Raw genomic sequence first — 14105 nt, forward strand, 5'->3', positions numbered from 1 at the left:
AGTATCATAAATGCGTACTTCATTTTCTCACATGAAAGATGGATCTCACTAATTAAATTCATAATAAGACCTTCCATTTATGTAAGAAGAGGAAGTACGCATTTATGATACTCCAAAAATACCTAATAATTTTCCTATACATGGACTAATGTGCGAGCTCTAATTAGATCAAGAATTATGTTGAGTTTAAGGAGATGAGGGAAAGGGAAGAGAAATGATTTTTTTTTTTTTTTTTTTGTTAGAAGAAAAGAGTTGAGAGAAAAAAAAGTGGAGAGACATTGTTTTTTTAGGTGCTACGAATTTTTCATTTTCCATAAGAAAACCCTTTGGGGTGACCCACAAAATGCTAGTTAAGAGTTTTAATCAAAATAACTCATAGATTTCATGAGCTATTAAAAACCTCAACTTATCTATTTGGCAGTACTGTGGGAGACTTCCAAATTATTGTCTAAGTTGTGCAGGTTTTGAATAAAATCTTAAAATGTATCAGGTATATAGTTCTATACTTAACAATTTATTACCTATTTAAATAAATAGTTTATACCCCCAATTACCCAATACAATAATTTTCCCATGAAATAAGCTAGTTTGTTTTCACACGTGTTTGAGAAGTAATGAAACTCGAAGCTTATTAGAGTTTTTAGCTTATTTTTCATACTACTTGTGAGTTTCATTGAACTTTTTGATACTATTTATAGGTCTCACTGTACTATTTAGCTAATTTTTTGCTTTTTTTTTACAGTATTTTTAACAAAAAGTTTTCAGTTTCACCTAAAATAACCCAAAACTTGCACCACAAATCCGACCTCTTATTCTGCACAAAAAAACTTGACTTGAAGCTATTGTATTTTTGCGAGAAATAAGTGTGGCATGTTTTTGCACAGAAAACTATCCTAGAGGTGTTTTGGGCTCAAGAACTTGCTCCAAAACTCCAAACTCTTTTTTCTTGTGAAAAGTTTGGCTCAAAGATATGGTATTTTTATACACAATAAGATTGACTTTTTTTTTTTTTTTGGGTGATAAACAAGATCTACTTGTTATTGCACAAAAGCAATCCCCTAGGTGTTTTGGGCTTAAAAACTTGCACCAAAACTCCAACCACTTATTTGAAGGTGAAAACTTGAACCGAAAGTAAGCCCAACTTGTTTTTGCACGAAAGTAGTGTTTTGGCGCAGAAACTTATTACACTAAGCACCTGACAGGATCTGAATTATATTTTTTTGTTTGTAATGTAGTGGGGCTTGTGGCTTTTTTATAAGAGAGTTTGCAATATGCATATGATCGGCCAGGTCACCATATTCGATGGATGTGCAATTTGATAGGTGCACCAAAGCACCGTCTATAAAAAACAAGAAAGAAGTATACAAAAATACGCTGCCGTTCTCCAAAGTCAGAAAAGAAAATTAAAAAGTTTGAAAATCAGTGCCATAGATACCTCCAAGTCAGAAATATGGAAATTAAAAGGTTTGACAATCAGTGCGATAGATAGTAAGACAGGAAAAATATATCCAACCCAATAATATATAGATGGTGGTGATGATGATGATGGGGAGAGATACCAAGAGTGATATTCATGCCTTCATAGCTTCACTTGCCATCACGACAAGCAAGGACCAGCAGAGAGCAGTACCGGTAAACTGTAAAAGCCGGTACTTCCCAGCAACTTGGAAGCACTCAGAATTATTAAAAGAAACTAAAAAAAAAGAAAAAAACACCCACTAGCAGTATTATCTTATTGGATTTTTTTTAGAGTTTCAACATGAGAGACTTTACAATTAGCTAACTAGAACTCACGCCTAATTGGATTTTGTTAACTTGGAATTTAATGACTTCTGTGGAAGCAACAAATATAAATAAATAAACAAATAACTTTTTAATTGGCTCATGTGTCATAAAAAAAAAATACATTTTTTTACCGTAAACTATCATATTAATTATACTAGAACTATAAAATTGCACAATCAGTTAACTCTAATGAAATGTAGCATTGAAAAACCAATTTATCAATCAACTGTAGGGAGCAAAAAATTGGTCTTTTTAAATTTTTAATGTTAATTCTCATCATATTTGACACTAAAACAAAAGGTAGGGGACATTGAAACAAAGTTATAATTTTGGAAAATCAATCGTACATTTCAATAATTCAAAATGTTAAGTATAATTAGGGTGATAATTTATGATAGAAAAATGATATTTGTCCATTTTAATAAAAAGAATAAAGTTATGACTACAATATTTTCACAACAATATGACAATAATCCTAGGTAACAAACGGTTAATAGTAGCTAACAAGATGACTTCAGTGATGAATCAATACAAGTACCATTAAAAACTTGTTATCTTAGTTTTGATGTAAAAATATTGTTGTCTCGTCACTCTTTTAATAAAAAACTCAACCTTAACCAATTGAAAAATGCTAAAATTACAATTTTTGTCATAATTTATTCACGTGACAAGTCGTGAACCGCGAAATTATAAACCCACGTAAGCCTATCAGTTTTAATACACCACTCTTAACTTGCCACTTAGCAAATTGCAGCAAAAGTTGCTTTACTAGTATTAATCTAGCCGATCCAATGCTATAACTCTTCAGTTTTCGGACACTTTTCGTTGACCAGACCCTATCTTATATAAACTGCTTACTGCCGTTAGCTTCTCCACCTTCTTCTGCATCTTCTTCTTCCAATATCTATGTCTCAGTCACAGTGTCCACCGCTGGGATTCTCAAGCAACTATTACCATGTCTCTGAAAGTGGCAGTTGTGTCAGACAGAGCAGTTTCTTTGAAGGGAAACCAGTGCTTGGTCAAGGTGTGGGATACTCTGTTATTCTTGGTTTTGGTGCCTTCTTCGCTTTTTTCACATCTTTCCTGGTGAGTTCAACTAACTCCCTTTATCTTTCTACTTTGTTTTTGGGCTCAAATATATGTAGTTATTATCTATCTATCGTATTCTTCTTAATTTGAAGTGTACGCTCGTCATGCTATATAGTCTTTAATAGGCACTAATTAGTTTAACTTAATTGATTGGCCTACCCAGCAGAAACAGACAAAGCCACAAACTACTCCATTAAAATTTATGCTAGGAGTGATAAAGTCATACTTTATACTAATAGCTCAAGCTGAATCAAACAGTTGCTAAAAGGAATGTCCAATACTTTTTGTCAACAACAATCTGGTAGTTCATGTATTGAATTTTATTATAATCTCCTTTCAGTTTTTTTTTTTTAATAATTCTTTTGGGTTTCTTCAAATTATGAGCTGAAGTTTTGTCCTATCTCTCAAATTAGGTTGCTAATTTTTATATATAATAACATAAAGTATTCGAATTTATCAACAACAAAAAAAGTATTCAAACATAAGTTTTTTTGTAGTGACTCTTGTTGTAACTTATCAGTTATATACAGCACCCAAAATCTTTATAAGCATTCTGGTGAACTCTGAACCTCTTTCTTTCCGTTCCAATGACATACTGTAATGAACTAAGATCAACTGATTTAATTTGAGATAGTTACCCTCTAAGAAGAAAAGTAGAAAGGGAAAATTGAGAGAGAATTTTAGAAAGAAAGTGAGAAATTTGCATCTTATTACATCAATGCTAAAAATGCTATGGATTATGAGTATTTAACCAAGTTGCTTGCTAATCTTATTAGCCAATAACCAACAAACAACTTGTAACCAACTTGGCTCCACCTCTTGCAATCTTGCTACTAACTAACTTGACTCTTCTTAATTACAAGGCTAACTATGTGATTACAAGAATTACATCTATAAATCTATTGTACATGTTTGGGTTCATTACACACTAGGATTTCAAACCAATCAATGTGCAAGAACATCTCAAGGTATTTTGGAGGCAATCATACTGCTATGTTGTCAATCTTGGTATCTGGGAATATCAAATTAACAACATAGAGTGAATGTCAAGAAGAAGACTATCTGATTTAGCATGATTCCAAATTAAATCAGTTTCCATCTTTGATACTGCTGACAGCATAGCATGGTTGTTATGTCAATTTCAGATTAATATACTACGTTTCATTTATAGTGCTGTCAAAAAGGACCCATGAGATTGAATTGCCATGCCATAGCAAAGTTTGAGTCCAATTCCCTATCATGGAAAGATCTAGTCTTGTAATCAGTAATCTTAGTTTCAGAAAATTTTCTACCGACTCCAAGAGCCATCCATTGGTTCCTTAAGCATCTAGAAGCTTTTTCCCACTGATTCTCCTAAATCTTTGTTTATACTTGACATATTGGTAATAAATCATAGTCCTAATTACCTCTGGATATACTTCAAAATAAAATTTATTGTTTCAAATGGAGAGATCATAATTAGCCTCTGTAGGAAATTTCTAAGGATACGCTAATGTTCAGCCAAAATATTTTTCTTTTAATCTCCTTTTCTATTTCCTTTACATCAGTAGCCCTGTTTTTCTTTCTGTTTTTTCTTAATTTAATTCAAAGTTATTGTAGGTGTTTCAAGGAATTAGATATTGGATTCATTACTTGGTTTCTGGGGCAACATTTGATATTTTGGGATGTGGATCACATAGTCCATCATTTGCTGTTTGATGCTGTCAATAGATGATGAAATGTGGAAACTGTTATTTTCTTACATCTTTCTTAAATAAGAAGATCCTTTTCATTGATTCAATTCTAATATCCTTTTGTTCTCTAGAACTTCTTTACTTACTTTACTAGAGTCCTGTTGATTACACCTCCTTAGTTTTGTAAAGGAAAATTTTGACAATACCTAAACATAATGGATTTCTGATTATGGTCTTATTAGATCTGGTAGTATGAACTAAGATCAACTGCAGCATACGTCTTGATATGACAAGCTAAGAATGGAGATCAATTAATTTTCGCATCTGACACAAAGTTTTTGTTTTTTGAATCCTGCGGTGCAAGTAACAAGATTTCAACTGTATATGTTTTCATGCAAAAAAGGAAAGTAAAAGTCAAAAATTTAGCATCACATTAACTAAGAGCCAATGTTTTCATGTCTTACAAAGACTATTCCAAGGATAAGTTCTCTAACAAAAAATCTTCCTTTTAACCTCTTTTCTTTTTCTTTTTCCTCTATGTAAGTAGAACAGATTTATTTTTACTTTTTGTTAATTTCTTCTTCCATTAGCAAAATCCAAAGGTGTTTATAGGAGTTGGATATAGCAGTTGAGCCCTTGAATGATACATGTTTGTGGGGAGTATGGTCTGTCCACTTTCTTTCTTAGAAACAGATATACATAGAAGCCTATGAGCTATGATTATTATCAGCCATCATTTTTTTTTTTAAATTCATCATTGAAGCTTAAAAACTAAAAATAGCATTATGACTATCATAGTTTTTATTAATTTATCATTCATGACTATATTTTTACCTGTGGGGTCAGGTATGGCTGGAGAAGCGTTATGTTGGGTCCCGCCATACATCTGAATGGTTCAACACTGCAGGGCGAAACATTAATACAGGACTTATTGCTAGTGTGATTGTATCTCAGGTAATCTTTATATCACTGCCTAGTTGACATTTACATTGACCTCATAGTCTGCTGACATAAACTTTTAATGGAGAACTTGTAAAGTGGACATGGGCTGCTACGATCTTGCAAAGTTCCAATGTAGCTTGGGAGTATGGTGTTAGTGGGCCTTTCTGGTATGCTAGTGGGGCTACCATCCAGGCACGTTCACACAAATTTTTTCCCCTATGAACTACTTGAATTTCTTTAAATTTTTGTCATAATGGGGAAAGCAACGCCAACATTTGTAATTCGTTTTAATATTTTTTTGGACAGGTGCTCTTGTTTGGTATAATGGCGATAGAGATCAAAAGAAAGGCTCCTCATGCTCACACTGTTTGTGAAATTGTAAAAGCTCGGTGTGTTTTATACTTTTTGACAAACCAATGAATTTTGATAATGCTTGTGACAAACCCATCTATATGATATTATTATTTCATCCTTAGCTAAAGTCTTTTCTGCTAGCTGGTTTAATGACAATCTTCGTCTAATTTCAGTTGGGGGACAGCCGCGCACATTGTCTTTCTTGCCTTCTGCTTTTTGACAAATATTATTGTAACCGCCATGTTGCTCCTTGGTGGTTCTGCTGTTGTAAATGCACTTACTGGAGTGAACATATATGCTGCTAGTTTTCTGATTCCACTTGGAGTAATTGTCTACACACTAGCTGGAGGGCTAAAAGCAACTTTTTTGGCTAGCTATATACATTCTGTTATAGGTACTAGAGTATTTTGTTAAATTTCGCTCGTGAAGTTTGATTTTTTTTTTTATTAAAAAAAATTTATATTATGGTTTTAGCCTGATCTTTGTTTTGTTTATTTATTTCACTTCAGTACATGTTGTTTTAGTTGTCTTTGTTTACCTGGTTTACACGGGGAGTGGTGAACTTGGTAGTCCCAGTGAAATATATAACCGTCTGGTTGAGGTAGCAAGCAAATCAAGAATATGCGAGCAGCCAGTTTCCCATTATGGGCAATCTTGTGGTCCTGTTAGTGGGAATTACAAAGGAGCTTATGTGACAATGTTGAGCTCAGGCGGGCTAGTTTTTGGAATTATCAACATTATTGGCAACTTTGGCACTGTGTTTGTTGACAATGTAAGATTACTTCTTACTGGATGCAAATCCATTTCCTTATGTTTCCATTTTGGAATTTAGGCTATGCTTTCACACCAAATACTAATACCTCAAATAAGAAAATTTTAGGGATATTGGGTGAGTGCTATTGCTGCAAGACCTTCATCAACTCATAAGGGCTATTTGTTGGGTGGCCTAGTCTGGTTTGCGGTGCCATTCTCACTGGCAACATCACTGGGTTTGGGAGCACTGGCCCTTGATCTACCAATCACAGAAAGTGAGGCAAGCCATGGACTTGTTCCTCCAGCTACTGCTATAGCTTTGATGGGGAAAGGAGGATCTGTGCTTCTTCTTACTATGCTTTTCATGTAAGTTGCAGTCAGTATTAGCTTGGTTTTTGATATGTTGGGGAACTGAAAAGGGTCATTTTCATCTTCCGATAGAGATGACATGTATTTCCCAAGAAAATCTTAAAATGCTGAGACGGTTTTTCTTTTTATACTTTCTGCTGTTTGCAAAATTCAAAATTATTGTCATTCTTTTATTCATTTATTTAAGCTTCATATTGTTTGAGCCCAATCTGTTATGATCCATATTTTTTGAGTTTTCAAATTGTTGAAAAGTAGTGTTCATATGATATGCAATGTGTTAAATGTCTTAAAAGTAACCACTAAAATCTTCAAGATGCTTTGATACAAAAGAAGCACCGCAGGCTTCATTACTGTTTTAATATTATAATACCTTGGGGGATGTGAAATGCTAAATGGTTAGCATTTTCTTTTTATCTTAATGGTTCAGGGCAGTGACATCTGCTGGTTCTTCCGAGCTAATAGCTGTATCTTCTTTATGCACATATGATATTTATCGCACTTACATAAATCCAGAAGCAGATGGGAAGAAAATACTCAAGGTGTCGAGGGGTGTTGTTCTCGTCTTCGGCTGTTTTATGGGATTGCTGGCAGTAATACTGAACAAGGCTGGAGTTTCTTTGGGTTGGATGTATCTTGCCACGGGAGTGCTGATTGGTTCAGCAGTTCTTCCAATTGCTTTCATGCTTCTGTGGAGAAAAGCAAATGCCATTGGTGCCATCCTTGGTACAGTGAGTGGTTGTGTTCTTGGAATAATCACTTGGTTGTCAGTTGCAAGAATTGAGTATGGCTGGGTAAATCTTGACACAACTGGTCGAAATGCACCAATGCTTGCTGGAAACATTGTCTCTATATTAACTGGAGGAGCTGTTCACGTTGTTTGTAGCATTTTGTGGCCTCAAAACTATGACTGGGATACTACTAAGCAGATCACAGTGGTTGAAAAGGAAACAAGTGAGCTGCCAGCAGAAGAGTTCAATAAGGAAAAACTGAAGAGAGCTAAAGCATGGGTAGTGAAATGGGGTATTGGTTTTACTGTCGTGATTGTTGTATTGTGGCCCCTTCTGTCTCTTCCAATAGGTAAATTCTATTAACGACATGTGAATGCCTTATGAAATTGTAACTGTTTTTACTTAGAGTAATGCTTTTGAAGCAAAGACTAGTTCTTTCAAAACAAATAGTAACTATAAGAATAAAAAGTCAGTATGATAACCAAATTTATACTACATATTGACATAATCTCACCTTCTTAAATAAATAAAAAAATGCATCTAATTTGCACTTCTAAGTAGACAATAGAAAAGTTATGCACACTACAAATACATACACAGTTTTGAATATTTGATAATATTATATCGTGTGCTAGATGTTTGTCAAATGCTCAAAGAAAATGAGAAACCCAGTTTCAAGATATATATATATATATATATTAATTAGAATGATTTTGTTACCATGTTATGACCAAAACATGATATTCTCCAAAACTGAATCCTCCTTTCTATTAATGCAGGAGTATTTACTAAGGGCTACTTCACATTCTGGGCAGTGATTGCAATAGCATGGGGCACCATTGGTTCGGTGGTAATTATTGGTTTACCACTAATAGAAAGCAGGAAAACAATCCAGAGAGTCTTTATGGGCATGTTTACAAATGACAGGCTCATGGAAAAGGTTGAGGAAATGAATTTCAAGCTGCAAACAATCATACTGGCTATACCTGATGCAGAGAACATTTACCTGCTTGAGAAAGAGAAGGCTAAGAAAAAAGTCGCAACAGAGTAACACACTCTCTCCATCTACATACCTGCCTAAGCAACTTCTTTTAGTTCAACATGAATCTTTGAGACTGCAATTTATACATGACATTTGATCAGGATTTCATAATGACCAAGGTGATGTAATTAAAGTTAGAAACTTTAATCATATGGGGTTGAGTTGCGTAGAGAATGTTATAGGAAAACAACTCTTCACACTCTTGGAAAAAGTCTTTGCTCTAGGCTGTTCTTAGCATTCAAATTAAAACTGATTATAAATGCAATGGCCTTTCCTACTACATGCTGTTGGTTGAGTCAGCTTGTTTCTGATCATTTCCAAAACCATATACAGTTTAATAGATTTGAAGAGAATTTTTCAAATTTGAATTACAAAAATATGCTAATAGATTCACCAATTAAGGGCATTTAAATCTTTGTTTGGAAACATATGAACATTCAAACATAAATTAGCATATTTTTGAACATTAGACAAAATGTTTGAACATTAGACAGTGTTCAAATAACAAGTGCATTAATTCAGGTTCTTACTTCCATTTGAACATTAGACAGAGTTCAAATGGCTTCCATAACCAAGTTATTACAAAAAATGGAATTAAGCACCTGAATTTTAAAAAAATAAAATAAAAGCTTCAAATTTTCAAAAATTCATGTCTTAAACTCTGAGCATGACTGAATAAATTTTCTTGGAAATCATTCTCTTGCTTTTTGGAATAGAAAATTGTGACATCAAAAAGCAGTGAACTCCAAATCTTTCTGCCAAAAAAAGAAAAGAAAAAACAAATTTTAGAAGATATGCGATTATAAAAAAAATCATTGCTTTGCTAAATCTACTAAGCCCACCTCATCTTCTCACTTACCAAACATCTTAAATCACCTCAAAGAATGCATTCATTCCCTTTATGCATCTTGCATCTATAGTATTTTTGCCCTAGTGGATCTCTGAATCTTGGGTTACTAATTGGTGGGAAACTAGGCAATCCAATATAATTTTTTTCGAATTATATTCAGGAAAAGAGCATTCTTAACCAAAAAAAAAAAATCATAGAATTAAAGGAATTCTCACTCTTGGGAAAATAATAAAAGAAATACTTGGGAACACATTTAGAAAAGCTTTGAATTGGAATCTATAATGAAACAATCAAATTGATCAAGATGCACAATAAAGAATGTATCATACCATTTTTGCACTTTTCAACAAATATAATTTGTTTCGTTATTTTAAGTGATTATTCTACGAAAAATTTCTATATAACTTAAGCGGCATAATCAAAGGTTTTTACATTCTTTTAGTAACTGGTTTATGTATAGGATTCCATTCGCCCCACGGTTGAGAACTAATGGTTGGATATGTTTACAAGGATTTTGGATTTGCTCATAATGATCAAATTCTTGTTTCTATTTTTCCGGTTATTCTAGATACAAATTTTAAACATTGGTGTGGATTGTCTTTTCAGCACAAAAACAATGAAAACCACATATAAAATCCAATCATACTAAAAATTTATAAATAAATAAAAAAACCAAACCAAACTCTTTTTTATTTTTCAAAAGATGAAGTGGAAAGCGCTTGGGAAATGTGTATGATTTTTAGAAACTGTGGATATTGTGGTTTGATAAGATGACTGACAGTGCGAAGTTGATTTTTAATTTTTTAATTTTATGAAATCATAGAAGTTTTGATTTGCGTAGTAAAAATAACTAATAAGTAACTTTTATTAATTTTTTTTTTTGTTTTAATTAAAAAAAACTAGTCTTACGAGATTTGCCTTTTTGTTACATAATCTAAGGTTACTTTTATTTTTTTATTATTATTTTTTTAATATTATCTATTTTAGTATATGATTTTTTTTTTTATTAATCTGTGTGCAACTGACATAGTAATAGTGAGACCTAAAGATGGAATCCTCATTCGAAGCTCCATGTAGACTTCTCCAGTCTCACCACTGAAGTCCAATGTTTCCAGTCAGTAACTTGTAATGCAAACAATGTTCCACTATACATGCCTTCTAGCATGCATCTTTCTGTTCCAGAGTCCAATGATGGTTTCCTCTAAATTCACAGATCATGCAGAGTGTATAGCTTTGTGCCAAAAAGATTTTACAAGGACAAACATGTATATATTTATAGATCGACAAGGTAATTCCCCTTGCTTTGAGAGTGAAGAAAATTACTGTAGGAAAATGATCTAAGAGCTCTATGCTGCCCAACCTGAACAGCCCACCCATTTATGTATATTCAAGCAGAAACAAAACAGCTCGAGCTAAACCAAAGCTTTGTTAAAGCAGGAACTGTAGTGAGTTTCAAGGATTTGACCAGACATAATTTATAATCAAAAGAAACATACTTAGTACTAGTACAATTGCCATAACCACATCTAGTAGAAGTACCTCATAAACCTGATTCATTCACTCCATTCAGAAATAACTCATTACCAGTTTGAAAACTACAGATCATTATTTTCCATTCAATTTAAACATTTGAACACAGACATCAACAAGATATCAAGCAGATGCGGCAGCTTCTTCCTGCAACTGTTTCACCTTGGTGATATAATCACTCATCGCTTCATCCTTGGATTTCCCTGGAAGAGAAAACGTTCAAATTTTCTTAGTATAGGCCACAATAACACAGAGCAACTAAACTAACTAAATTGTTGCCACTGATCAGTAAACTGTTACCTTCAACAGCCTTCCAGGCATCCCATTTTGCTCTGTCCCTCATGTTGAATATTCCAGGACGGCCTGCAAATCAGATACAAAAGGCCATGACTTTTTTTTATAATGCAACAAGAGTACAGAGACTGACAATGAGTTAAAATGAGCATACAATTTGGCTCAGGTACTTACTGGTGTTCACTGGTCCAACAGTGGCTTGCTTGTAGAGACCGTAGAGAATAAGCTTGTTCTCATTTGTTGTATTCTCTGGCAGGGTCTTGGCTTTCTCTGCATGCTCTTCAAATTCCTCCTGCAATAACCCCAGTGTGGTCAGACTAGTGCCGTTTGATGCATGAATGTCAAGAGAGATGAATGAAACAGAAGTCCACCCATTAACAATGCCAAGCATAATAAAAAACCTGAAATTCCAAAACTAGATACCAATGTATTGTCCCTAATGCAACCAAGTAAGAAGAGGGTATCCCTTGACTTAACGCTAATGTTGTTTAGCAGACACAAATGGTTCTTTTTGGCATCCTAGCTTCAAGTCTAAAATCCAGGAGCAGATTAGTGCATTTAGCTAGCCCAAATATAGCCAGCTTTTTTAGGCCTTTTGAGCTTATTTTCGCGCATCCCACACCAAATAACAAAACTTTTCCTCCTCTTATTTGAGTAGTCCCAGCAAATAAGCAATCGCCAAAGCACATTCAAACGTCCACTTACTAGTAGCACACATGTGATTCAGTATTTCTTGTTTTTGTAAAATTGTTGTATTAAACTGCTTGCGCCACATTTTTCTTGGCAAGAGGTAATGTTCAACTTTGGAATTATGTGCCCAAAGTAATTCCATACTAGATTATTGGGGTGGCTTTGTTGGGCATATGATTCTAAGGTTACAACCACATGCTATTTGACAAGACAAGCATAAAATCAAATCACACCAATTGTAGATCTGGGAGGCATCGTCAGACAAATTATCCTATCTACCTCAGTCCATCTGCATATCTGTAACCACTGCAAAAGTGCAGATTGAAATCCGGTGCAATAGCTAGGCAATTACCATCTCATGTGAGATGTAAAATTTGTTGTTAACCATTTTAACATTTTTAACCTTTTACTTTTACCCTATTATCTTTTACTTCTCACATGGAGATGACACAAATCCATTAAGTGCACACAAAATGTTACATAATATATAAAAGGGCTAAATCATGTTTTCAAAAAAAGATTTTAGTTATAATTGCGAAATCATGAAATAAAAAACATGATTTCAGCCAACGTGACATTGTGTATCCCGTACACACCATGTAACTATCACTACTCTATATAAAAGGTAGTACATGTGCACAAAAGTCCCACTTTTGCGGGGTCGGGGAATGGGAAGGTCATGGTAGGCAGCCTTAACCCCCAATTTTCTAGGAGAGCTGATTTCCGGACTTGAACTTGCAACATGTTGCTTTTGGTGGAAGACACTCGCCATCGCACCAGATTATAAAAATCAATTTAAGTGTCAAATTTTCTAAACCCATATTTATTCCTTCCTTTTCTTTTTATTAATACCTGAAAACAAATTGAATGCCAATTGCAATGATACCATCCAGATCTGAATTAATTCCTACCACACCCATAACTATTATTCAAAAGAAAAGCAATACCATATAAAAAAAAAATGAAATTAAAAAAAAAAAAAAAAAAAAAAACCCCCAATAGAGATAACCCACTTGAGAATCATGAATGTCTGATAACTTTGCCAATCAAGAGAATAAATTGACCAACACATAAATTTAAAATAAAAATAAAAAATAAAAAATAAAAAAAGACAGATTTCTAAAGTATAAGGAATAACAAGACTCTGGTTAGCATGGGTACTGAAAATTAATCAACAAAACAACAGATCTGAGAAATTAGAACATAACAAGTGAGATTTGCAACAGATCTGAAGTATGAAAAGAATAATCAAATCAAATCAATTTAATGTAGTAAAGAGCAAGTAAGAAAGAGCAGTAATCAAACATAGATTTTGATACAAAGAGAGAAAAACGATGCTTATACAAACAAACTAATATCTAACAATCGTTTAAGGAAAAGGGTTTCCACAAACCTTGAGACCCATGTTGCTTCTTTTCCTTATGCTTTTGCTTTTGCTTTTTTTTACTTGCAGTACTGGTTCTAGTTTTATAGACTTGTTAAGGTCTCATAGAGATTAACGAAATCTAAACGTAAGGTTAGCATTTATATTACGCGGAATGGTGGGTGTGCCTTCCGCTCTGTCGTACTTATGTGTAAGTCAGTGTGACAGATAATGTTAGTTACTATGCGGCTCCCACACCACACCCTCCCACGCTCTCATTGGTCGTTAGCATATTCCTTTTCCACGATTTTGATGCGCACGAGGTTTTGGTTATATTAAGATTTAGAATAGCCACGTTTAAAATATTTTTACAACATTAAAAATTATAAGTGGTTAGTTATTAGTAGTTTTAATTTGAACTTTTATTATAATTACTTTTTGCCCTACCACTAATAATTTGTAATAATCTATTACTTAAAATTTATTGTGAAAATATTATGAACATAGCATTTCTCTTTTTACTATAATTTCATAATATTTCTTTTTTAGGGAAGTTAACTAATGCTTTAAAAATGTTGATTTCTTCTCAAAAATAAAAATGTTGATTTTTAAAAAAAAAATTATTTTTTTTACAATTTTTAAA

General features: G+C 33.4%; 2 protein-coding genes across 2 annotated transcripts; one reads left to right on the forward strand and one right to left on the reverse strand.

Annotated features, from left to right (window-relative positions):
- The first annotated feature begins 2571 nt into the window (after positions 1-2571).
- On the forward strand, positions 2572-9015 carry LOC112015663 (urea-proton symporter DUR3). The gene is made up of 9 exons (XM_024048097.2): positions 2572-2871; positions 5394-5501; positions 5586-5681; positions 5796-5878; positions 6017-6237; positions 6353-6615; positions 6724-6962; positions 7393-8042; positions 8473-9015. The coding sequence occupies exons 1-9, from the start codon at positions 2692-2694 to the stop codon at positions 8742-8744; spliced, it is 2112 nt and encodes a 703-aa protein (XP_023903865.2). The 5' UTR covers positions 2572-2691; the 3' UTR covers positions 8745-9015.
- Positions 9016-11031: 2016 nt separating this feature from the next.
- LOC112025219 (acyl-CoA-binding protein) lies at positions 11032-13625 on the reverse strand. The gene is made up of 4 exons (XM_024057878.2): positions 13493-13625; positions 11584-11701; positions 11416-11478; positions 11032-11318 (listed from the first exon to the last, which is right to left on the reverse strand). The coding sequence occupies exons 1-4, from the start codon at positions 13502-13504 to the stop codon at positions 11239-11241; spliced, it is 273 nt and encodes a 90-aa protein (XP_023913646.1). The 5' UTR covers positions 13505-13625; the 3' UTR covers positions 11032-11238.
- Positions 13626-14105: the final 480 nt, after the last annotated feature.

The sequence above is a fragment of the Quercus suber genome, unplaced genomic scaffold, assembly GCF_002906115.3.
Source record: "Quercus suber isolate HL8 unplaced genomic scaffold, Cork oak 2.0 scaffold_47, whole genome shotgun sequence".
In the NCBI taxonomy this organism is placed as follows: domain Eukaryota; kingdom Viridiplantae; phylum Streptophyta; class Magnoliopsida; order Fagales; family Fagaceae; genus Quercus; species Quercus suber.

Excerpts from the sequence above, each read along its gene's own strand:
- LOC112015663 (XM_024048097.2), top strand. The coding sequence starts at position 2,692 with ATGTCTCAGTCACAGTGTCCACCGCTGGGATTCTCAAGCAACTATTAC. Across the intron at positions 5,879-6,016 it reads TGTGAAATTGTAAAAGCTCG|TTGGGGGACAGCCGCGCACA; the intron begins GTGTGTTTTATA and ends GTCTAATTTCAG. Across the intron at positions 6,616-6,723 it reads GCACTGTGTTTGTTGACAAT|GGATATTGGGTGAGTGCTAT; the intron begins GTAAGATTACTT and ends AGAAAATTTTAG.
- LOC112025219 (XM_024057878.2), bottom strand. Across the intron at positions 11,479-11,583 it reads TGTTGGACCAGTGAACACCA|GCCGTCCTGGAATATTCAAC; the intron begins GTAAGTACCTGA and ends TCTGATTTGCAG. Across the intron at positions 11,319-11,415 it reads TGCCTGGAAGGCTGTTGAAG|GGAAATCCAAGGATGAAGCG; the intron begins GTAACAGTTTAC and ends TTTCTCTTCCAG.